At 38.4% G+C, this 24,261-nt stretch overlaps 1 protein-coding gene across 2 annotated transcripts in view; it reads left to right on the forward strand.

Moving 5' to 3' along the window:
• Nucleotides 1-24,261, forward strand: part of SLC25A12 (solute carrier family 25 member 12) — a 102,942-nt gene that overhangs the window by 18,830 nt on the left and 59,851 nt on the right. For both annotated transcript variants that reach the window (XM_052658947.1, XM_052658946.1), the window contains exons 3-5: nucleotides 1,475-1,617; nucleotides 15,564-15,679; nucleotides 23,673-23,812. In XM_052658947.1, the coding sequence (XP_052514907.1) occupies nucleotides 1,475-1,617; nucleotides 15,564-15,679; nucleotides 23,673-23,812 (399 nt within the window). The remainder of the gene's footprint in view (nucleotides 1-1,474; nucleotides 1,618-15,563; nucleotides 15,680-23,672; nucleotides 23,813-24,261) is intronic.

Below are 24,261 nucleotides of genomic sequence, written 5' to 3' on the forward strand. Positions count from 1 at the left end.
AGATTTTCTCTTTATTCTGATGTTCTATAATTTTATGATGATGAGTCAAGCCCTGGTGTGGGTTTTTGTTTTGTTTTAATCGACTGTGCTTGGCACTTAGTGGCCCCTTGTATTTCTCAATTCTGGGAAATGTTCTGATGTTACTACTTTGATAGTTGACTGAAGTAGCTAAGTTAATCAACTGCAACCCATAGAGGAAGGCTTTGGTTGTTCATGTTTGGTCATCAGTTCAGTCAGTTCAGTTCAGTCATGTCTGACTCTTGGTGACCCCGTGGACTGCAGCACGCCAGACTTCCCTGTCCATCACCACCTCCTGGAGCTTACTCAAACTCATGTCTATCAAGTCGGTGATGCCATCCAACCACCTCATCCTCTGTCGTCCCCTTCTCCTCCTGCCTTCAGTCTTTCCCAGCATCAGGGTCTTTTCCAGTGAGTCAGCTCTTCGCATCAGGTGGCCAGAGTATTGGAGTTTCAGCTTTAACATCAGTCCTTGCAATGAACACTCAGGACTGATCTCCTTTAGGATGGACTGGTTGGATCTCCTTGCAGTCCGAGGGACTCTCAAGAGTCTTCTCCAACACCACAGTTCAAAAGCATCAATTCTTTGGTGCTGAGCTTTCTTTACCACAGTACATAAAACCCTTACTATATATTGAGGTGTTTATTTAAGAAGCAGGTATTATTATTATTTTATTCTCTAAAATTATTGACATAAAAGGCAGAATTTTTTTGTTTCCTTTTTCCAGCTCCTGGTACTTAGAAGGAATACCTGTGTTGGAAGGGCTTGTTTGTTATGTTGTTGTTGTTCATTTCCCTTTTACGGTTTGGCAGGTGTGTCTCCACCCCCATCTCTTGCCATCAGGAAGCCTCCAGAGGCTTTGAGGCTTTTTACCTTGGTTGCCCTTTCACCTTTCTTTATCTTTCTCATATTTCTTCATGTATATATATACATATATACACACACATATACGCCATAAAATTCACCATTTTAAAGTGTCCAAGTCGGTGGTTTCTTTTTTGGTTTATTTACAGTGTTGTGTGACTATCACCACTGTCTAATTCCAGAGCATTTTTATCACCCCCAAAGAAACTCCCCCTACGTAAAATGGTTAACTCCATTCCCCCCTCCTTCCGGTTCCTGGCAACTACTCCTGTACTTTTCTGATGCTATGAATTTGCCTGTTATGGACAGTTCATATAAATGAGGTCATGTGTTATGTGGTCTTTTGTGTGGTTTCTTTTAAGTTAAAGTGTTTTCAAGGTTCATCCATATTGTAGCGTGTATCGATACTTTGCTAATGTTCTGAACTCAGGCTCTGGGTGTCTGTTTTTGGACTATCCAGAGAAAACTTCTGCATTTATTGTTACCTTGATTATGATACTGGCGTTTAATTTACTTTTTCAGAAAACTTTTGTTGGGTACAAAAAGATACTGAACAATTTTAATATTAAGTATACATTATTTACTTTTTAGTATGCCAGTACTGAGGTTGATGGAGAACATTACATGACCCCGGAAGACTTTGTCCAGCGCTATCTTGGACTGTATAATGATCCAAATAGCAATCCGAAGATTGTGCAGCTCTTGGCAGGAGTAGCCGATCAAACCAAGGATGGGTAAGAACTTGTATGCTGTTCTTAAAAGCTAATGTTTTTCAATGTCATACTAAAAAAATGGGAAAACCGTAAACTTACCCATGACCATTTAGAATTTTAATATTAATAAACCGTATTATTTCTATTTCTTAGAAGTTTAAAAAAATTGTTATTTACTGCCATTATCAAGTATACTTGCATTTCTTTCTTTTTTTTTGAAAAAAATACATGCAAAGCTGTATTTTATGTTGAATAATCTGAGCAGGATGGTTTTCAGACAGCTAAGTTATCTTTTATTCACTCATTCAGTAAATATTGAGTATTTACTATGTTTTAGGCACGTTCTGTGTACTAGAATTCCATCAGTGAATAAACCACAGAAAAACAATAAACAAAATTTAAAAATAAACTATAGCGTTAGGTGGTTATAACTGCTATAAGGAATAATAGGGAAGCATTTAGAGTGATACTTGTTCATTTATCTGTCAGGTATTTATGAGACAGCCATCATTTGCCAGGCACTGTTGAACATTAGAAATATAAACAAAATGAGGTTCATGACCTTGAGAAGAAACTCATGGCTTAGTGAGAAAGGATGAGTAAACAGAGAAAAAGTAATACTTTGGGAATAAGGTGCTATGATAGAACCATATGAAATAAACAAAGGACACCTACGACAGCACAATTAACTCTGTTTTGGGTGTTCAGGAGAGCATCCTAGAAGAAGTGATACTTGAGTGAATCTGGCAAGACAAAAAGAGTTTTCTGGACAAAGAGGGAGCATTCCAGGAAAGAGAACAACTGGCAGGAAACATCAAGGGGCAGGGACATGCAGTTTTGAGGGCATTAGCCTGCTTTGTCCTCTTTGCCTAGCAAAGCAATAAAGCTATTCTTTTCTACTTCACCTCCCCCCACAAAACCCATCAAGGGGCACCTGCATGTCTGTGTTGCCTCCACAGTGGGCAGGTTGTCGGAGTAATGGTCTTGGCACAGCTGGGGACCTTGTATGCTCAGCTCTGACTGTATCCTATAGGCCTGTGACTCTCAGACGTGGAGGTATTTTTAGCCTGGCATTGTAGGCATGTGTGCAGTCACAGTAATTACAAAGTGCATCTTACTTGAGTGTCAGTTTACTCAAATCAAGGGGGAGGGGCATTTTTCTATTAAAAATCTAGCAGGACTGTATTATGGAGGGAGTGGAATATTTGTATTCTTTGCTATGTGAGTTCCAAGCTAGAGCCCCAGGACTCCAAGGGCCTGGTTTCTTCTTCTTGCCTATAGAGGGGCGTGTGAAAAACTAGGCAAAATTAGTTTTAACTGTTTAAAATGTTTAGAAGGCTGTCATAATACAGTGGAAGTGTTGGTTTCTAAGTTTTTTGAATCCAGGGTTATTGTATTCATTTGTATTTTCTCACAGAGTTTAGCACAGTGCATGAAATTTACTATGAGTATTTTATATGTTGGAAAGATTTTATATGATTCATCACTGACAGATATTGAGGAACTTGTATACATTTTGTGCCCAGTCTCTAGAAAAAGTCAAATTGGCTGCTAGGTTACTGTGGACAATTCAGTCATTAGGTCTGTCAATAGCGATTAGACAGTGAGGCATATAAAATTAATCGTATTTAATCAGAATTCCTTCTTCAAATCTAGAAATTTTAACTGTTGTCATTAACTTGGTCTGAGACTTGCCAGACGTATCTTTCCGGGCGCTTCCTCCATATCTTTCCAGGCGCTTCCTCCGCATCTTTCCAGGCGCTTCCTCCGTATCCTTTCAGGCGCTTCCTCCGAATCTTTCCAGGCGCTTCCTCCGAATCTTTCCAGGCGCTTCCTCCGTATCCTTTAAGGCGCTTCCTCCGTATCTTTCCAGGCGCTTCCTCCGAATCTTTCCAGGCGCTTCCTCCGTATCCTTTCAGGCGCTTCCTCCGTATCCTTTCAGGCGCTTCCTCCGTATCCTTTCAGGCGCTTCCTCCGTATCCTTTCAGGCGCTTCCTCCGTATCCTTTCAGGCGCTTCCTCCGAATCTTTCCAGGCGCTTCCTCCGAATCTTTCCAGGCGCTTCCTCCGTATCCTTTCAGGCGCTTCCTCCGTATCCTTTCAGGCGCTTCCTCCGAATCTTTCCAGGCGCTTCCTCCGAATCTTTCCAGGCGCTTCCTCCGTATCATTTCAGGCGCTTCCTCCGTATCTTTCCAGGCGCTTCCTCCGTATCTTTCCAGGCGCTTCCTCCGAGTCTTTCCAGGCGCTTCCTCCGTATCCTTTCAGGCGCTTCCTCCGTATCCTTTCAGGCGCTTCCTCCATATCTTTTCAGGTGCTTCCTTTTGTGACCATACGTTCTGATCCATTCCACGGGTGTGTCTTATTTGAAGCTTCATGTTGTTCTGTCAGAAGCAGTCGTGTTGTTAAACTGTGGTCAAGTGGAATTGAGTGTTTAAGTTGCCAGAGTAGAATCTATTAAAAATGGGTTTTGGCTAGTAAAGAGTCTAATAATGTTGAATACTGTTTACTTAAAAAAGCAAGCTATTTCTCTTTTGAAAAGGTATATCTGTTCTATTTAAAAATTTAAAAACTGCTTAAACTTCCTTTTTTCTCCTCCCTCCTTAGAATAAGTCAGATTGAGATTGGGTAGGAAACTTGATTCATAGAGTTAGGTCATAAAAATTATAAACATATAGATTATTTCTAAAAGCAGAGAAAGGTGGAATTTTCTAGAAACCTCTCATTCATGGATGGTTGTCATAATTTCCTGAACTTACTGAAATGTAATGCAAAAATGAATGATTTTGTATTTTCAATTTTCTGGGGAGAAATTGCAGGTTTTTCAGAGGGTCTATGATTTCAGAAGGGTTAAATATCATTGTTAAAGTTTTTTAAAAAATACTTTTAATTTAAGAAAATCAAAGGAATTGATGATGTTTAAATTTATTCCAAGTAGCCAGCCCTTCCTCATTTCACATTTAAGGAAAATGAACTCCAGAGAGATTGACTGACTTGTCCAATAACACGATTAATTCTCTTATTTAATTTTTAGCTCAGCTTCTTGTAATCATTTTAAAAAGCTCTCTTTTCTCTATTGTTCCGTTTCCTACTTCTTTAAGCAGGGCAGTGATGAAAGTTAGGATAGTTTAGTTGGTTTATCTTTTTTTCCAACTCCAAGAGGTATTCCTTGATTCTGTCATAGTTTTTTGAGGACAAGTCCTGTAGGTATACGGGCTACCTAGGCAGCGCAGTGGTAAAGAATCTGCCTGCCAATGCAGGAGACGCAAGAGACATGGATTAGATCCCTGGGTTAGAAAGATCCCCTGGAGTAGGAAATGGCAACCCACTCCAGAATGCCTGCCTGGAAAATTCTGTGGACAGTGGACTACAGTCCATGGTGTTGCAAAGAGTTGGACATGAACGAGCACAGCATGGCCTATAGGTATGTAACTTGACAAGAATTACATAATACTGTTTATAATTACTCCAGACCAAATCTGATTTAATAGAACTAGTATAAAGTTTGAGTGATTTAGGTAAGTGTATGAGAAAAGCAGCGTTCAGTTCAGTCGCTCAGTTGTGTCCGACTCTTTGCGACCCCATGAAGTTCAGCACGCCAGGCCTCCCTGTCCATCAACAACTCCCGGAGTTCACTCAAACTCATGTCCATTGAGTTGGTGATGCCATCCAGCCATCTCATCCTCTGTCATCCCCTTCTCCTCCTGCCCCCCATCCCTCCCAGCATCAGGGTCTTTTCCAATGAGTCAATTCTTCGCATGAGGTGGCCAAAGTACTGGAGTTTCAGCTTTATCATCATTCCTTCCAAAGAACACCCAGGACTGATCTCCTTCAGAATGGACTGGTTGGATTTCCTTGCAGTCTAAGGGACTCTCAAGAGTCTTTTCCAACACCACAGTTCGAAAGCATCAAAGCAGGTTTAGGGGTGGTTAATACTGTGTCCCTTTGGTGTTCTATCCTTGCCTGCCCTCCCTCGTTTTCTTAGCATGTTAACTGCTCCCTTTCTCTTCTCCTGGCTCCCTTTTCTCTAATAGTAAAGTAAGCAAGAGTGTTTTGATACAGGTGCTTGCTATGGACAGCCATGTATTTTTTTAAATTGTTTTTTGTTTTCTAAATATTTTGTTTGGCTGTGCCACATGGCATATGAGATCTTAGTTCTCTGAACAGGGATCAAACCCAGGCCCCTCACATTGGAAGCTCGGAGTCTTAACCACTGAACTGCCAGGGAAGTCCCTGGAGAGCCATGGAGAAACAACATTGTATAAATAGCATGATAGTTTGTCTAAAAGTAAAAGCCATTCAGTTCAGTTCAGTTGCTCAGTCGTGTCTGACGCTTCTTGACCCCATGGACCACAGCACGCCAGGTCTCTTTGTCCATCACCAGTCCCAGAGTTTACTCAAACTCATCTCCACTGAGTCAGTGATGCCATCCAACCATCTCATCCTCTGTCGTCCCCTTCTCTTCATGCCCTCAATCTCCCAGCATCAGGGTCTTTTCAAATGAATCAGCTCTTCGCATGAGGTGGCTAAAGAATTGGAGTTTCAGCTTCAACATCAGTCCTTCCAATGAACACCCAGGGCTGATCTCCTTCAGAATGGACTGGTTGGATCTCCTTGCAGTCCAAAGGACTCTCAAGAGTCTTCTCCAACACCATAGTTCAAAAGCATCAATTCTTCAGCACTCAGCTTTCTTTGTAGTCCAACTCTTACATCCATACATGACTACTGGAAAAACCATAGCCTTGACTAGACAGACCTTTGTTGACAAAATGATGTCTCTGCTTTTTAATATGCTATCTAGGTTGGTCATAACTTTCCTTCCAAGGAGTAAGCATCTTTTACTTTCATGGCTGCAATCACCATTTGCAGTGATTTTGGAGCCCCAAAAAATAAAGTCTGTCACTGTTTCCACTGTTCCCCATCTATTTGCCTTGAAGTGATGGGACCAGATGCCATGATCTTAGTTTTCTGAATGTTGAGATTTAAGCCAACTTTTTCACTTCCCTCTTTCACTTTCACCAAGAGGTTCTTTAGTTCTTCTTCACTTTCTGCCATAAGGGTGGTATCATCTGCATATCTGATGTTATTGATATTTCTCCTGGCAATCTTGATTCCAGCTTGTGCTTCATCCAGCCCAACATTTCACATGATGTACTCTGCATAGAAGTTAAATAAGCAGGGTGACAATATACAGCCTTGACCTACTCCTTTTCCTATTTGTAACCAATCTGTTGTTCCATGTCCAGTTCTAATTGTTGCTTCCTGACCTGCATACAGATTTGTGAAGAGGCAAGTCAGGTGGTCTGGTATTCCCATCTCTTTCAGAATTTTCCACAGTTTATTGTGATCCACACAGTCAAAGGCTTTGGCATAGTCAATAAAGCAGAAATAGATGTTTTTCTGGAATTCTCTTGCTTTTCGATGATCCAGCAGATATTGGCAATTTGATCTCTGGTTCCTCTGCCTTTTCTAAAACCAGCTTGAAGATCAGGGAGTTCACGGTTCACGTATTGCTGAAGCCTGGCTTGGAGAATTTTGAGCATTACTTTACTAGCATGTAAGATGAGTGCAATTGTGCAGTAGTTTGAGCACTCTTTGGCATTGCCTTTCTTTGGGATTGGAATGAAAACTGACCTTTTCCAGTCCTGTGGCCACTGCTGAGTTTTCCAAAATGTCCATCAACAGAGGAATGGATAAAGAAAATGTACATTAATGCAGTAGAATATTACTCAGCCATTAAAGAGAATGAATGCTATTGTAGCACCATGGCTGAACCTAGAGATTGTCATGCTGAGTCAAGTAAGTCAGACAGAGGAGGAGAAATATTGTATGACATCAGTTATATGTGGAATCTAAAAAGAAATGATACTAACGAACTTACAAAACAGAAAGAATGGATACATGTATATGCATTTGAAGTGTGTAGCCTGTGAGAACTCCAAAATTAAAACTTGCTGCTGAATGACTGTCGACAGGAGAATGTGGGATCCCTCCAAAAAAATGTACCCCACATCCAAGGGCAAAGGAGAAGCCCCAGCAAGTCAGTAGGACGGGCGAAATCATGTTTAGAATCAAACCCCATACCTGCCAGAGATGCTCACAGGGCGCAAACAAAACCTGTGCATACCAGGAGACTCCACAGAGAGTGAGCCAGACCTGCCTTTGAGTGTTTGAGTGTCTCCTGTGGAGGGACAGGTCAGCAGTGGCCTGCTGCAGGGGCTCTGTGCAGCAGACCTGGGTATTGCATAAGCCCTCTTGGAGGAGGTCACCATTAACCCCACCATAGAGCTGCCAGAACTTACACAGGACTGGGGAAATAAACTCTTGGAGAGCACAAACAGAAGCTTGTGTGTACCAGGACCCAGGAGAAAGGAGCAGTGACCCCACAAGAGACTGAACCAGACTTGCCATGAGTGTCCAGGAGTCTCCGTGGGTTGACGGTGGCCTGGTGCAGGGTCGGGGCCACTGAGTGCAGCCGTGCGTGCATGGGCCCTTTTGAAGGAGATTGCCATTATCTTCATTACAGATTCAGTTACAGTTCAGTTGCTCAGTCGGGTCTGACTTTGCGACCCCATGGAGTGCAGCATACCAGGCCTCCCTGTCCATCACCAACTCCCGGAGCTTACTCAAACTCATGTCCATCGAGTTGGTGATGGATCATCTCATCCACTGTTGTCTCCTTCTCCTCCCGCCTACAATCTTTCCCAGAATCAGGGTCTTTTCCAATGAGTCAGTTCTTTGCATCAGGTGGCCAAAGTATTGGAGCTTCAGTATCAGTCTTTCCAATGAATATTCAGGACTGATTTCCTTTAGGATTGACTGGTTGGATCTCCTTGCTGTCCAAGGGACTCTCAAGAGTCTTCTCCAACACCACAGTTCAAAAGCATCAGTTCTTCAGTGCTCAGCTTTCTCTATAGTCCCAACTCTCACATCCATACATGACTACTGGAAAAATCATAGCTTTGACTATACAGACCTTTGTTGGCAAAGTAATGTCTCTGCTTTTGAATATGCTGTCTAGATTGATCACATGGACTAGAACCTTGTCTAATTCAATGGAACCATGAACCATGTGGTGTAGGGCCCCCCAAGGTCATGGTGGAGAGTTCTGACAAAACATGGTCCATTGGAGAAGGGAATGGCAAACCACTTCAATATTTTTGCCTTGAGAACCCCATGGACAGTATGAAAAGGCAAAAAGATAGGACACTGAAAGATGAACTCCCCAGGTCAGTAGGTGCCCAGTATGCTACTGGAGATTAGTGGAGAAATAACTCCAGAAAAAATGAAGAGATGGAGTCAAAGCAAAAACCACACACCGTTGTGGAAGTGACTGGTGATGGAAGTAAAGTCCGATGCTGTAAAGAGCAGTATTGCATGGGAACCTGGAATGTTAGGTCCATGAATCAAGGTAAATTGGAAGTGGTGAAACAGGAGATGGCAAGAGTGAACATCGACATTCTAGGAATCAGTGAACTAAAATGGAGTGGAACGGGTGAATTTAACTCAGATGACCATTATATCTACTATTGCAGGCAACAGTCCCTTAGAAGAAATGGAGTAGCCCTCATAGTCAACAAGAGTCCGAAATGCAGTACTTAGATGCAGATCAAAAACGATAGAATAATCTCTGTTCATTTCCAAGGCAAACCATTCAATGTCATAGTAATCCAAGTCTATGCCCCAACCAGTAATGCTGGTGAAGCTGAAGTTGAACGGTTCTATGAAGACCTACAAGACCTTCTAGAACTAACACCCAAAAAAGATGTCCTTTTCATTATAGGGGACTGGAATGCAAAAATAGGAAGTCGAGAGATACCTGGAGTAACAGGCAGATTTGGCCTTAGAGTACAGAATGAAGCAGGGCAAAGGCTAGTAGAGTTCTGCGAAGAGAACGCAGTGGTCATAGCAAACACAAGAGAAGACTCTCTACACATGGACATCACCAAATGGTTAATACTGAAATCAGATTGATTATCTTCTTTGCAGCCAAAGATGGAGAAGCTCTATACAGTTAGCAAAAACAAGACCGGGAGCTGACTGTGACTCAGATCATGAACTCCTTATTGCCAAATTCAGACTTAAACTGAAGAAAATAGGGAAAACCACTAGACTATTCAGGTATGACCTTTATTAAATCCCTTACGATTATACAGTGGAAGTGAGAAATAGTTTCAAGGGATTAGATCTGATAGAGTGCCTGAAGAACTACAGATAGAGGTTCATGACATTGTATAGGAGACAGGGATCAAGACCATCCCCAAGAAAAAGAAATGCAAAAAGGCAAAATGGTTGTCTGAGGAGCCCTTAGAAATAGCTGAAAAAAGAAAAAATGCAAAAGGCAAAGGAGAAAAGGAAAGATACACCCATTTGAATGTAGTTCCAAAGAATAGCAAGGAGAGATAAGAAAGCCTTCCTCAGCCATCAGTGGAAAGAAATAGAGGAAAACAGTAGAATGGGAAAATTCTAGAGATCTCTTTAAGAAAATTAGAGATACCAAGGGAACATTTCATGCAAAGATGGGCACAATAAAGGACATAGATGGTATGGACCTAACAGAAGCAGAAGATATTAAGAGGTGGCAAGAATACACAGAAGAACTGTACAAAATAGATCTTTATGACCCAGATAATCACGATGGTGTCATCGCTCATCTAGAGCCAGACATCCTGGAATGTGAAGTCAAATGAGCCTTAGGAAGCATCACTACAAACAAAGCTAGTGGAGGTGATGGAATTCCAGTTGAGCTATTTCAACTCCTAAAAGATGGTGCTGTGAAAGTGTTGCACTCAATATTGCCAGCAAATTTGGAAAACTGAGCAGTGGCCACAGGACTGGAAAAGGTCAGTGTTTCACTCCAGTCCCAAAGAGAGGTGATGCCAAAGAATGTTCAAACTATTGCACAGTTGCACTTATCTCACACGCTAGTAAAGTAATGCTCAAAATTTTCCAAGCCAGGCTTCAACGGTACGTGGACCATGAACTTCCAGATGTACAAGCTGGGTTTACAAAAGGCAGAGGAACCAGAGATCAAATTGCAAACATCCTTTGGATCCAGTGCCCTGAATACTACCACCACAAAGCCATTCTTTTCCCTCAATAAAGGGCAAAGGCATAGAGTATACTGGGCTTCCCAGGTGGTTCAGTGATAAATCTGCCTGTCAAGCAGGAGACTCAGATTTGACCCCTGCGTTGGGAAGTTCCCCTGGAGGAGGAAGTGGCAACCCACTCCTGTATTCTTGCCTAGAGTATCCCATGGTCAGGGGAGCCTGGCAGGCTACAGTCCACGTGGTCACAAAAGAGTTGGACATAACTTAGCAACTAAATAGCAGCAGCATTGCTTTTGGATATAATGTAATTTGTGTAATTTAAACATACTTTGAAATGTTTTAAGTAATAAAAATGTAACTTTGAATGTGTAACGTGACTTAGGTGAGTGAGGGCATAAAATGAAATGTGAAATGTAGTCATTTTCTTAAAAATGTGTTGGAAAACATGTCTCTAAAAAGTCATATATCCTTAATTGAGTTTCTTCAAGAATATTTGAGTTCCTGCCCTGAATCAACCCTGTGCTCTGACAAGCCTACTTTCTGACAGGGAATTAGATTTGAAATAATGAATTATGTAATTACTTTAACAGGAATTTTGTGAGGGGCACGGAACAAATGCTGTAAGGATGTGAAGTCATCTGGGGACTTTAAGATGATTCTCTTGAGGAAATGATATTTGGAATGAGCTATGTAAAGATTGTGTGTGTGCTTAGCTGACTTTTTGCAATCCCAAGGACTGTAGCCCACCAAGCTCCTCTGTCCATGGGATTTCCCAGGCAAAAATACTGCAGTGGGTTGCCATTTCCTTCTCCAGGGGATCTTCCCGACCCAGGGATTGAACCTGCATTAGCAGGCGGATTTTTTTTTTTTTTTCACTAAGCCACAGGGGAAGCCCAAATGCTCCGTAAAATCATTGAAGGCTGTTTCCCACTTTTTGATTGGGTTGTTTTTCTGGCATTGAGTTGTATGAACTGCTTATATATTTTGGAAATTAATCCTTTGTCAGTTGTTTCATTGCTATTATTTTCTCCCATGCTGAGGGTTGTTTTTTCACCTTGCTTATAGTTTCCTTTGCTGTGCAAAAGCTTTTAAGTTTAATCAGGTCCCACTTACTTACTTTTGTTTTTATTTCCATTACTATAGGAGGTGGGTCATAGAGGATCTTGCTTAGATTTATGTCGAGTGTTCTGCCTATATTTTCCTCTAAGAATTTTATAGTTTCTGGTCTTACATTTAGGTCTTTAATCCATTTTGAGTTTATCTTTGTGTATGGTGTTAGGAAGTGTTCTAATTTCATTCTTTTACATGTAGCTGTCCAATTTTCCCAGCACCATTTATTAAAGAGGCTGTCTTTGCCCCATTATATATTCTTGCCTCCTTTGTCAAAAATAAGGTACCCATAGGTGCATGGGTTTATTTCTGGGCTTTCTATCTTGTTCCATTGGTCTATATTTCTGTTTTTGTGCCAGTACCATACTGTCTTGATGACTGTAGCTTTGTAGTATAATCTGAAGTCAGGAAGGTTGATTCCTCCAGCTCCATTCTTCTTTCTCAGGACTGCTGTGGCTATTCAGGGTCTTTTGTGTTTCCATATGAATTGTGAAATTTTTTGTTCTAGTTCTGTGAAAAATGCCATTGGTAGTTTGATAGGGATTGAATTGAATCTGTAGATTGCATTTGGTAGTATAGTCATTTTCCCAGTCAAAAAGTGGGAAAAAGACTTAAACAGACATTTCTCCAAAGAAGACATACAGATGGGTAACAAACACATGAAAAGATGCTCAAACATTGCTCATTATTAGAGAAATGCAAATCAAAACTACGATGAGATATCACCTCATGCCAGTCATAACGGCCATCATCAAAAAGTCTACAAACAAGAAATGCTAGAGAGGGTGTGGAGAAAAGAATGCTCTTGCACTGTTGGTGGAAATATAAATTGAGACAGCCACTATGGAAGACAGTATGGAGATTCCTTAAAAAAACTAGGAATAAAACCACCATATGACCCAGCAATTCCACTCCTAGGCATTATATACCCTCAGGAAACCAAAACTGAAAAAGACACATGTTTCCCATTGTTTATTCCAGCACTATTTGCAAAGCTAGAACATGGAAGCAACCTAGATGTCCATTGACAGATGAATGGATAAAAAAATTGTGGTATATATACACAATGGAATATTATTGAGCCATAAAAAGGAATGCATTTGAGTCAGTTCTGATGAGGTGGATGAACCTAGAACCTATTATACAGAGTGAAGTGAGTCAGAAAGAGAAAGCTAAATATCATATTCTAACACATATATACACAATCTAGAAAAATGGTGCTGAAGAGTATATTTACAGGGCAGCAATGGAGAAACAGACATAGAGAATAGACTTATGGACATGGGGAGGGGGAGAGGGTGAGGTGTATGGAAAGAGTAACCTGGAAACTTACACTACCGTATTTAAAATAGATAGCCAATAGGAATTTGCTCTATGGCTCAGAAAACTCAAACAGGGGCTCTGTATCAACCTAGAGGGGTGGGATGGGGCGGGAGATAGGAGGGAGGTTCAACAGGGAGGGGATATATGTATACCTATGGCTGACTCATGTTGAGGTTTGAATGAAAACAGCAAAATTCTGTAAAGCAATTATCCTTCAATAAAAAAATAAATTAGAACAAAAATCATTGAAGGCTATTTCAGTGTAGTTTTGGCCACTGGCTAGTTTCACAGCCTTTAGTATTATAGGATGAATAAGCTTTGGTTTTACTTTTTGTTTTGAATTTTCCTTTTAAGTTTTTATTAGTGACATTTCAAATATATAAAACAAAGAGTAGTGTAATGAATTCAATATACTCATCACCCACTATTTTTGGAGGTTAATTTGTGCTTTTATTTGCCAGTATAGTTTAACTACAGTGGACTACAAACTCTTTTGATCTAAAAAGTAGATTTTACATCACAGTGCACAAGCACACAGCACGTATAATATATATATGTAAAAGTGAAACAAAACTTTGTCAAAATCATCCCCCTTGAGTATTAATTCTTTTTTAAGACTTTTTTTTTTAACCAAGGATGAACTGCGCTGATGCATGTAATCACCCCAGTTCATGTTAGAGTTCACTTTAATAAAGTGTGACTACACCTTTTTGTGTTTTTAATTTTTATTTTTTTACTTTATTTTACTTTACAATACTGTAGTGGTTTTGCCATACAGTGACATGAATCCGCCATGGATGTACATGAATTCCCGATCCTGAACCCCCCTCCCACCCCATGTCATCTCTCTGGATCATCCCTGTGCACCAGCCCTAAGCATCCTGTATCCTGTATCGAACATAGACTGGCGATTCGTTTCTTACATGATAGTATACATGTTTCAGTGCCATTCTCCCAAATCATCCCACCCTCTCCCTCTCCCTCAGAGTCCAAAAGTCCGTTCTATACATCTGTGTCTCTTTTGCTGTCTTGCATACAGGGCCATCATTGCCATCTTTCTAAATTCCATATATATGTGTTAGTATACTGTATTGGTGTTTTTCTTTCTGGCTTACTTCACTCTGTATAATCGGCTCCAGTTTCATCCACCTCATTAGAACTGATTCAAATGTATTCTTTTTAATGGCTGAGTGATACTCCATTGTATATATGTACCACAGCTTTCTTATCCATTCATCTGCTGATGGACATCTAGGTTGTTTCCATGTCCTGGCTGTTATAAACAGTGCTGCAATGAACATTGGGGTACACGTGTCTCTTACACCTTTTTTTTAAATACACCTACTTTTAATAATTGTGAAGATATTTACTAAATTTGTTTCACTTATATCTCCACCCATTCCTCCATCCCCTGGATTATTTTGAAGCAAATTCCAGGTGATGTATTTCATCTGTAAATATCTCAATGTATATTTCTAAAAGATAAGAAAAAGTACCAAAACAAACCTCAAAGATGATGTCTCAGTATTATCAAGCATTTGTGTTATATCAGTATTTTCATTTCCTGATTTTCTTATAAACTAAAAATATATTTTTTTTTACTTTGTTTAAATCAGAATCCAAATAAGATATGTATCTTTGTAATTAATTGCTGTATCTTTTAGGTCTTTAATTTGGTTCTCTTCCATATCTTCTTTAAAATTTTTTTCCCAACTCCAGATTGTTTACTTCTAATTTCCCACAGTCTACATTTTTGCTGATTGTGTTTCTGTAGTAATATTTAATTTAACACGTTTCTTTGTCCTTTATATTTTTTCTGCAAATTGTTGATTACATCTAAAACATTGGTTCTCAATGTGCTGGGTATTGTTGGCGTCTAGTGGGTAGAGGTCAGTGATGTTGCTCAACATGATACAATGCATAGGAGGCCCCCACAGCAGAGTTATCCAGCTTCAAATGTCACTGTTGAGTGCAGAGGTTTAGAAACTCTGATCTAGTAGAGACTTGGTCAGATTCAGTTTCAATTATTTTTCATCCAGTCTCTTTCTTTCTGTGATATTTAGGGACTGTTGATTATTATTTAGATCCATTAATGTGTTAAGAGTTTACAAAAGGGTAATATTCTATCATGGGCTTCCCTGGTGGTTCAGTGGTAAAGAATCTACCTGACAGTGCAGGAGACGCAGATTCGGTCCCTGAGTCAACAAGATTCCCTGGAAAAGGAAATGGCAACCCACTCTAGTATGCTTACCTGAAAAATTCTATGGACAGAGGAGCCTGGTGGGCTGCAATCCATTGAGTCACAGGAGTTGGACACAGCTTAGCGACTACACCACCACCAACCAATATTCTATCATTCTTTCTTTCTTTATTATCTGGAATATCACTATAGAGAAACTTCCCTTCATCAGTTATTTGGTTACCCTGAGCAATAGTTCATACTGTAAAGGCAGGTTACCAGCTGATGACATTGTATATTTTATTCCAGGTTGATCTCCTATCAAGAGTTTTTGGCATTTGAATCTGTATTATGTGCTCCAGATTCCATGTTCATAGTGGCTTTCCAATTGTTTGACAAGAGTGGAAATGGAGAGGTGACATTTGGTAAGAAAAAAAAAAGATTATATAGTTAAGTGAAGTTAGTGAGGCTGGTTCAATCTTTAATTGCTAAATTTAGTAACTGAATATAGATTGCTGCTTATTTAAGAGCTAGTCAGAAAATGAAGTGTTAATTTCCTAAAAGAATTTATGTAGATAAAATTAAAATGGTTTTATTTTCTTTAAAGCATTAAACTATTGCAAGAAAAAATTAAGGAATGTAGGAATGTTGTTGCTTCAACTCATTGCCTCTCTGACACTTTCACATTCCTAAAGTTGGTGGTATAAAATTACCTTGTTCTGGGCCAGCCTGGGATAGATTTTTTATGAAACAGACTGAACAACATGGAGTAATCATCTCATTCTTTAAGGGGTTTCAGGGTAGAGAATTCAGAGCTTCTCTGGAGCCTCTTTGGAAAATTGCTACTGTGTCATTTTAACGCCCAAGAATGGAACTGAAGGAAGGGGTTAAGGCAGGAAGAGTTAGCATTCTCTGAAGCCCCATTTAAAATTTTTGATTTTAGAAAAGAAGGCTAGAATATTAAAGTTGCCTTCTGAATTGGGTGTAGAAGTCGATTTAAAGCATTTGGTAGGCACATCATTGAGCACACTGTGGATGTCTCAAAAGTGAACAAACTAGGATTTCTATGTATAGCTATAAATTAGTTTTTTAAAAGAGGCTTACTTCCAGAAATTAGTATGTTTTAGTAAAAGTATCAGCTGATTTTTCCTGCAATAGGCTTTTCAATTAAAAAGTAGTCTTTTCAAGGACCTAGAGCACTCCTCCATTTTTTTAATATTTGAATTTTTTTTCATTGTGGTAAACAGTACCTAACACTAACCTTAGCATCATAACCATTTGTAAGCCTACAGTTCAGTAGTGTTGAGTATATTCACATTGTCATGAAACACATCTCGATAACTTTTTCATCTTGTAAAACTGGAACTTGAGCCCTTTTAGCGGTGTGCACTGTGAATTAGCATCAGTTTGTGTTAGACTCCTGAAAATCCAGCTTCCCCTGAGCCGCGGTGCTAAATATTTATTCACTGTAGTGTTTGTTAGAAAACAAATATCCTCTTATTAAACCCAAAGGGAGAAATCACTGCTGTGGTGAGAATGGTGAGAAAGTGCAGGCATTGGAAGGGACTGGTGCAGCTTTTGCTGTCATCTTCCTGGGCATATGTTCTAGCACGGCATTAACTGATTTCTTCTGCCCACTGACCCAGTTGTCTTCTGTGAAAGAACATTTTCCCAAATAAATACCTACTCAGAGCTCTTTAGGTTTCTGCGTTTATCTTGGCATTCTCTCTTTGGAGCAAGCCCTGGCCTTTTCTGCCTCCTAAAGAATGTTGACTTTCCTCAGAAAAGCCTAGATTTTATAGTTTAAAACATAAAGGCTTTATCATCTCATCATTCAGCATTAACTTTGTACTTCTAAGAATGCTGAATTTTCTGTTTTCAATAGTTATCACATGTGTTCGTATGCCTTACTTCTAAATATGGTGCACAGATGCTTGGGAAATAACTTGATATAAATATCTGTATTAGTGACAGTATGCCCATACTTCTATCCTGTGTGCTTGCTTAAAAATTAGATTTCCCAAAGCCAAATTCTAACTAACTTTGTCCCTTTTACCTTGGTATTATGACTCTTTGATTACCTTTTCCAATTTCTATTTTAAAAAATAAGTCACTCAAGTCAGTTTATTCAACAGACTAACAATAGAGACTCATGCCATTGTTGATTAGTGGATTAAAATGTGTAGGAAGTAGCTGAATGGTTTATACACACCATATTATTTCATGCAAATGAAAGCTTATAGTTATTAGACTCCAGCTTTAGCATTTTACAGATCTTTTGTTTTTCCCCTCATGCTGATTTATGAGTTAAGAAAATGCAAATAGAATTAAAAGCAAAACGAATCAGTTTTAGTGTTTATAGCACCTGGTGTAAACAGAACATGTAATTGTCCAGAATCCTTCATTCTACTGCTCCATATTAGAGTTGGGAAAATTCTTACAGAATAAGATGAATTTGAACTCCCTTTTGAAGTTTTTCTTGTGATCGCTGGCCAACTGGATGGTTCTCTTGATGGTGTTCACCTAAATCCTAGGGACCTGGACCATTCCTTTCCCTAATGTTGAGGATTCATTTTTAGACGAACCTTCTTAACTATAATGAAAAGAATCATAGTGAAGGAAAGAAAAAAGCACTGAAACTGTTACAAATGCCATTTAACAAGATTTCTAAGGCCACTCATTTCAGGCTGTATTTGACTACAGAATTTCAGCATAAGGAAATAATTAACCTGGAGTTAATTTTAATAGAATTTTGGATCTGTGATAAAGGTCAGTTTTCATGTTTGTACTCACTCAATAAAAAGAATTATGCTTATATCTTTACAGATGTATGTTTAGGTAGAAAGAAATTTAAATCCATTCTAACTCAGTCCTTTTCACCTGATGAACTTATATTTTCTAGTTTGGAGCTTATTTAAAGTATAGTTTTTTCTTGTGCACATCAGGAGAGAAAGCCAGGAGAGAATATTGGATGCAAAATGTAATGGATTAGGGAAAAACTATTATGCCATCAGTATTATCTCTCTCTCTTGGACTCTTATGATTTATGTGTATGTCTATATATATTGTTCTCATCTATGCTTTTGTTTTTTTAGATATGGCTTTTATACACATCAAATTGTGTACTTAAATTGTGTATATCTTTGCAAGTATTTATATATATAGCAGTATTGAGTAACATTTACTTGAATGCTGGACAAGTTTTTTTTTTTAAAGATGCCGTTGCTCTAGGGGAGAGGACTTAGATCAAGATATTGATAATCCATTTCAGAATGTATGAGCTCAGGAGAGGGTTCTGAAGTTTTTAAAAGAATGAATAACATCGTTAGTTGTTTCTTCTTTGGTGTTCTTTTAGTGAAACTTCTAATGCATGCTGTGGATGATTTCTTAATGGCTTGTATATCTGTTTCTGCCTGGTGGCATGAGCCTTCTACGGGCCATTGCGTGACTGGTGTGTGCTAGATACAGTGTAACTTGCCTTGCTTTCACTATCATCCACTAGTGTACTGGGTGCTCAATAGAATTGGATTGAGGTAACCAAGATAACCAGCGCTTCTACACTGTGTTGTCAGTAGTTGCCATACCTTTGTCCTAAGTTAAAAAAAAACAAACAAACAGAAACCTATTGCTTTAACAAGGATTCTAAAAAACCCAACAATACTCTTACCTATTAACTAATAAATGAATATAAAACTTGTAATGTATTCTAAATTTCCTATTAAAAATCTCATCAATATTGTGTTCTAAAAGTGTTTGCCTAGGAATGGGAACTGTTATAAGGAAACTTTTCCAGGGGCGTATCTTTATCCCTTGACTGTAGAACTCTCAAGAAGTAGGTTTTCCTTTTGATTTTATGCTGTTTGACCATCAGTATGACTGTATAACCCTCAAAAAGTAGGGATTCCTTTTAATTTTATGCTGTTTGACCACCAATATGTATAGCAAATAAACACAGGTTCCATTTGTGCCTCTAAAATACTCCTTTTCCATAAAGAGCATAATACTCAGATTGGAGTGTTTTAGGCATGACTGCTGCTATGGTTAAAAGGTTTAGGAGATGGAAATCTAGATATGGAAAATGTCATATCCTCTGTCAGTGGAAACAAAGATACAGACATAGTATAATATGAAATCCTAATGGTAATAAATACCTAGTTTAACTTGGTAAGAATGAGAGCTTCACTTGGGTGTTCGAATTAGTAAGAATTTTTGAGACTCGATATTACAGAGAAGGTTACATTAATACTCAAGAATGCTTAGAGTTTGAGGTAAAAAAAAGGACATGGTATCACTTGTTTTTATGCCATTTGGTGATAGATTGTTGAAGCATCTACCTTCTATAGTAATAGATGCTCTTTAAATGTAAACTCATTTTTCCTGAGAAATGGACCTTTACGTATATTTGGCAGCAGGACTACTGTGTGGACTGATTGTACAGTAGTCCCTTTTGGAGGTAGGTAAAGAGGTTAATAGAAGTACTTTTCCCTCAGTAAAACAGAGAAGGTCACCCCAGAAATTAACAAGCCACCTGAAGTAGGACTTAGAAGTCTGGCTTGACATGCTATGTTGGCTGGGACTTCTACAAGCTCCTGTTGTTGATCTTTTTTATTGTTCTTGTTTGTTTTCCTTTGTTTTCTTTTTCAGTCTCTTGGTTGTTCCTCTTCTTTCCCCTCAAGTTTTCTTTCTCTGAGAAACTCTTCCACAAGTCTTGCCATTGTTTTTGTTCAGTTATACACAAGGATATTCATTGTTCATGGTGGGAGTCCTTTTAAAAGCCTCTCTGACTTCACTTTAAGAACTGTGCAGGTGAAACAGCTGTTGAGGACTCTCTTTTTTTTCCCCTCTGACAATAAAAGTGTTTGCTCTCAAGCCTATAAGCTGGAAGCAGTGGCTCCTGCTGGGCTGGAATCCTTGGAATCAGGATGTCGTTGGGCTGATGGTAGGTGGGCTGTGTCACAGGGCTGATGGCTTGTATACCTACAGGAGGAGTTCTCTGGCCACACCGTTGGTACAGCAGCTCCTTCCAGGCTCATTCATGGAACAGGCATGGTGGCAGTCTTGGAGAAGAGTGCCAGCCCCGGTCAGAGGTAATTTTGTACTGCAGAAAGGTGAACAAGACCAGTAGGAAGCTCCCATAAGGACCAGGGGAGGGATGAGGGTGGATAAGATGGGGAGACACAGTGTGGGCTGCTGGGGAAATTAAAACCTCTGTTAAGACATATTTACCTAATATATATGCTTCCGTGTATTTCATTTAGTCCAATCATCATAAGTGACTGATACAGCTAAATTGACTAATGTTATAGGTCTGTGAACATTTTTACTTAATCACAGTTGTCACCATTTACCTGCCCTCCTGACAAATCATTGTGCTCCTCTCCTTTAAGCAAAGAGAACATGACAGGCTACTTTTGTATCTGACCCCGTTTCCCCTTTCAAAGGAATTATAAACCATCTCTTTTATAAGCCCATGCTCTGCAGGAAGTGAAAAAGTGGTCTTTTGTTTTCTGTATGTCAGAAAACAAATGGATTCCTATTTCCCTTAGCAATGCCAGCCTGATATAAAACACTCGATCATGATCCTGTTGACAATAAGATGTGACTCCTATCACTTTCATCCAAGCCAGGACTGTGGCCACTGAAATAGCACTGCTTAGAGAGCTAAAGACCTTTGTTTGCCACTGGAAAGATGGGATTCTCTCTGGGGAGAAACTTACTATGTAGTTTCAGTTGGATACATTGGGTGTTTTTGAGATTATTGGTGCCCCCTTTCATGTCATACAGAGCCTGATAAAACTGGATAAGAGGAGATCATTAGTGCTTTGGGCTAATGCCTCAGTATTAAGCTCTCCAGTTCTGGAGCTTTTGTACAGCTTTTTTTTTTTTTTGATAAGCATATCCTGGTAAAAGTAAAGTGGTAATTATGAATTTGACTTTAAAACAGTAGTTGTACTAATTATTTCTCTAAGCTTCCTGATTTAGCCTTAGGGAGTTGGTAGTGGAAACAATAACAGAAAGGAAGTGGGATATATCAAGAGATGCCAGAGTAGGTTTGAAAGTTTGCAACCTGTGACATGGCTAAAATAATTAAAAGTGTCTGGGGGTAGTTAATAAACCATAGCACATAGTAATAGTCATAATAAAACCATGTACAGAACTGTCAGCTGACCACTTTGGGAGAAGTGGGAAATGTTTAAACAAATATTCATGGAAAATGACACTTCTATATTTGGAGAAATTAATATGAGCAATTTAAGCCATCAGTTTAATTGTTTCAAGGGTATTGTAAGATCTTATTTAAAGGTTGCTAAGAAGTTTACTAAGTAGAATTTTTGGTAAAAGTTTTTATTATAGTGCTATTTTTTTCTGAATGTAAATTACACATTGTAATTTTGGTTTATAAATGTCCTTTTTGTGATAGAAAAAGCAATTTTTATGGTTCATTAAATTTTCATAAGTTTGAAAGATTTTGAGTCTGGTTTTATTTGATATAGTTTCACATGAGATTCTGGTATTTTCCAGACATACAAAGGGAATTCAGTTTTATTCTGTTACTGCTACTAAGTAAGTTTTATACAATAACAGTATATTTCTTATCAAGCACTTGAGTTTTGAGAGTTTTAACCTTTAAATAAAGGTTATAAAATAACTTATTCCCTTTAATAATTTCTCTTAATGTAATTAAGTTATCCTAATATAGTTTCCATCAATTTCTTCATATTCCCTTAGTTTAATACTGAAAATAAGAAACCAGGTTAATTTGGAAAGAGAAGCAGGTAGGATCCTAAAAAAAATCTTTGCTAAACTGCCATCGTATTTTTAGCTCAAAAGAGTTTTCTGCCATCCTTGTTGTTTTAATAATTTTGTAAACTTTAATATATTTTACAACTTGTTGAAATCTCACATAGAGTTGAGGGTAATCCTCTGTGTTGTTTAGAATCCCATAACTTGCTACTGCATTAATTCTTTGCTTTTGGAAACTAAAGCTCATATCTTTGATTTGTGTTATGGAAGATGAAAATAATTGACATGATTTGAAAACTCTGAAATACTGTTGCTATTTAGGCCAGAAATAGATGCTACATTCCATTTGAAAGAAAAGATGAGAATCCCATCTCCCCAGTGACATCCAATGCCGCCTTCCAACTGACCGATCGCTGTGACCTATTCAGAGCTGTCGTGTTGAGTCCAGACTGGTAGGATTTCCAGTTCAGGATTCTTACACTTCCCCTACATCCCCACCATAGCAATGCTTTTATCAAAAAAAAGAATATTAAAGCTAAAGGGAATCCATTAAACCATTTACAATGTGAGATTTATATCTGTTTAGAGAATTTTCAGAAATTAGATAAAATAGCATAGCTGGAGATTATAAAACATTAAGCTTATATTTACTAATTCTTAATATAATTGATAGCTATAGATAATAAAACCCTTTCACTAATATAATTGGCTTAAATTTGAAAATAATTTTGTTCTTAAGACATCAGTAAAAGAGGCTTCCTGCTTTCTTAACTTTGTTAATGATTTTTTTTTTTTTTGGCATGAGCTTCTAAATTAGTCTATCCAGTCTATGCTTGTTAAAGTACCAGTCATTTGTGAATTGACTTTTCTAGTAAGTGTAGAACTCTGTAAGAAAATGAATGCCATTGTCAGTGCATGAAGACAAGCTGTCAGAGGGTTTTGGTTGTATATTACATGGTGTGACTGGTTCCTATCTAAAAGTTAGTATACTGTGTTTAGTCCTTCTTTATTTAAAAGTGAATCACTAATTTCACTTATCTTAAAATATTTTAATAGCTGAGACTAATAATCATGGTTTTTATGGGGATTTTGAAGCTTTGTGTCAAGACCATATTTTTGACAATATCAGAAGCTTTTAATAAGGTGCTTGCTGCTGAACTAATGATATGCTTTGGGTAGTATTTCTTATACCTATCTTCAATAGATATATTCAGGCTAGTGTGAATGTAATAATCAAGCCTCAATCAAGCCATACTTAGTATGACAAATATTGCATTATACCGTAATTTAGGTATTCATGCTTCTGATAAAGGGCTTAATTCGACTCCTTGAGGAACCGGGAAAACACTATTGATTTTATACTGGAATGCAAAGTAGCAGCCATTTATAGTGCAAGATATAAATCACTAACTAATTAAAATTAAATCAAGAGAAATTAAGAATCTCATGGCCTTATATGTAATGGTACACAATCTTAACTGTAAAATTATATTTTGTATCAATTGTGTTCCTGTGCATGGGTTTCTGGGCACAAAAAATTTTGCAGCTAATCTTAATAGAAGCAGATAATATTGACTTTTAAAATTTCTCTTAATTTCTTTCTGTAGGAACATTGCAGTGGACTAAACTACTTATTGCAGATATAATTTATTTATTTTTATTTTCCTTTTCAAGAAAATGTCAAAGAAATTTTTGGACAGACTACTATTCATCATCATATCCCTTTTAATTGGGACTGTGAATTTATCCGGCTACATTTTGGGCATAATCGGAAGAAGCACCTTAACTACACAGAATTCACACAGTTTCTTCAGGTGAGCTTAGTTTTTCATAACCTGTGCAAATATATAACATTCTATCTCCTTCCCTTTTTTTTTTTTTTTCTTTTTTTTTTTTTTTTATTTTTATTTTTTTTTTTATTTTTATTTTTTTTTAATTTTAAAATCTTTAATTCTTACATGTGTTCCCAAACATGAACCCCCCTCCCACCTCCCTCCCCATAACATCTCTGTGGGTCATCCCCATGCACCAGCCCCAAGCATGCTGTATCCTGCATCAGACATAGACTAGCGATTCAATTCTTACATGATAGTATACATGATAGAATGCCACTCTCCCATATCATCCCACCCTCTCCCTCTCCCTCTGAGTCCAAAAGTCCGTTATAGACAGCTGCGTCTTTTTCCTGTCTTGCATACAGGGTCGTCATTGCCATCTTTCTAAATTCCGTATATATGTGTTAGTATGCTGTATTGGTGTTTTT

Source organism: Budorcas taxicolor, chromosome 2 (genome assembly GCF_023091745.1).
Source record: "Budorcas taxicolor isolate Tak-1 chromosome 2, Takin1.1, whole genome shotgun sequence".
NCBI classification, from domain to species: Eukaryota; Metazoa; Chordata; class Mammalia; order Artiodactyla; family Bovidae; genus Budorcas; species Budorcas taxicolor.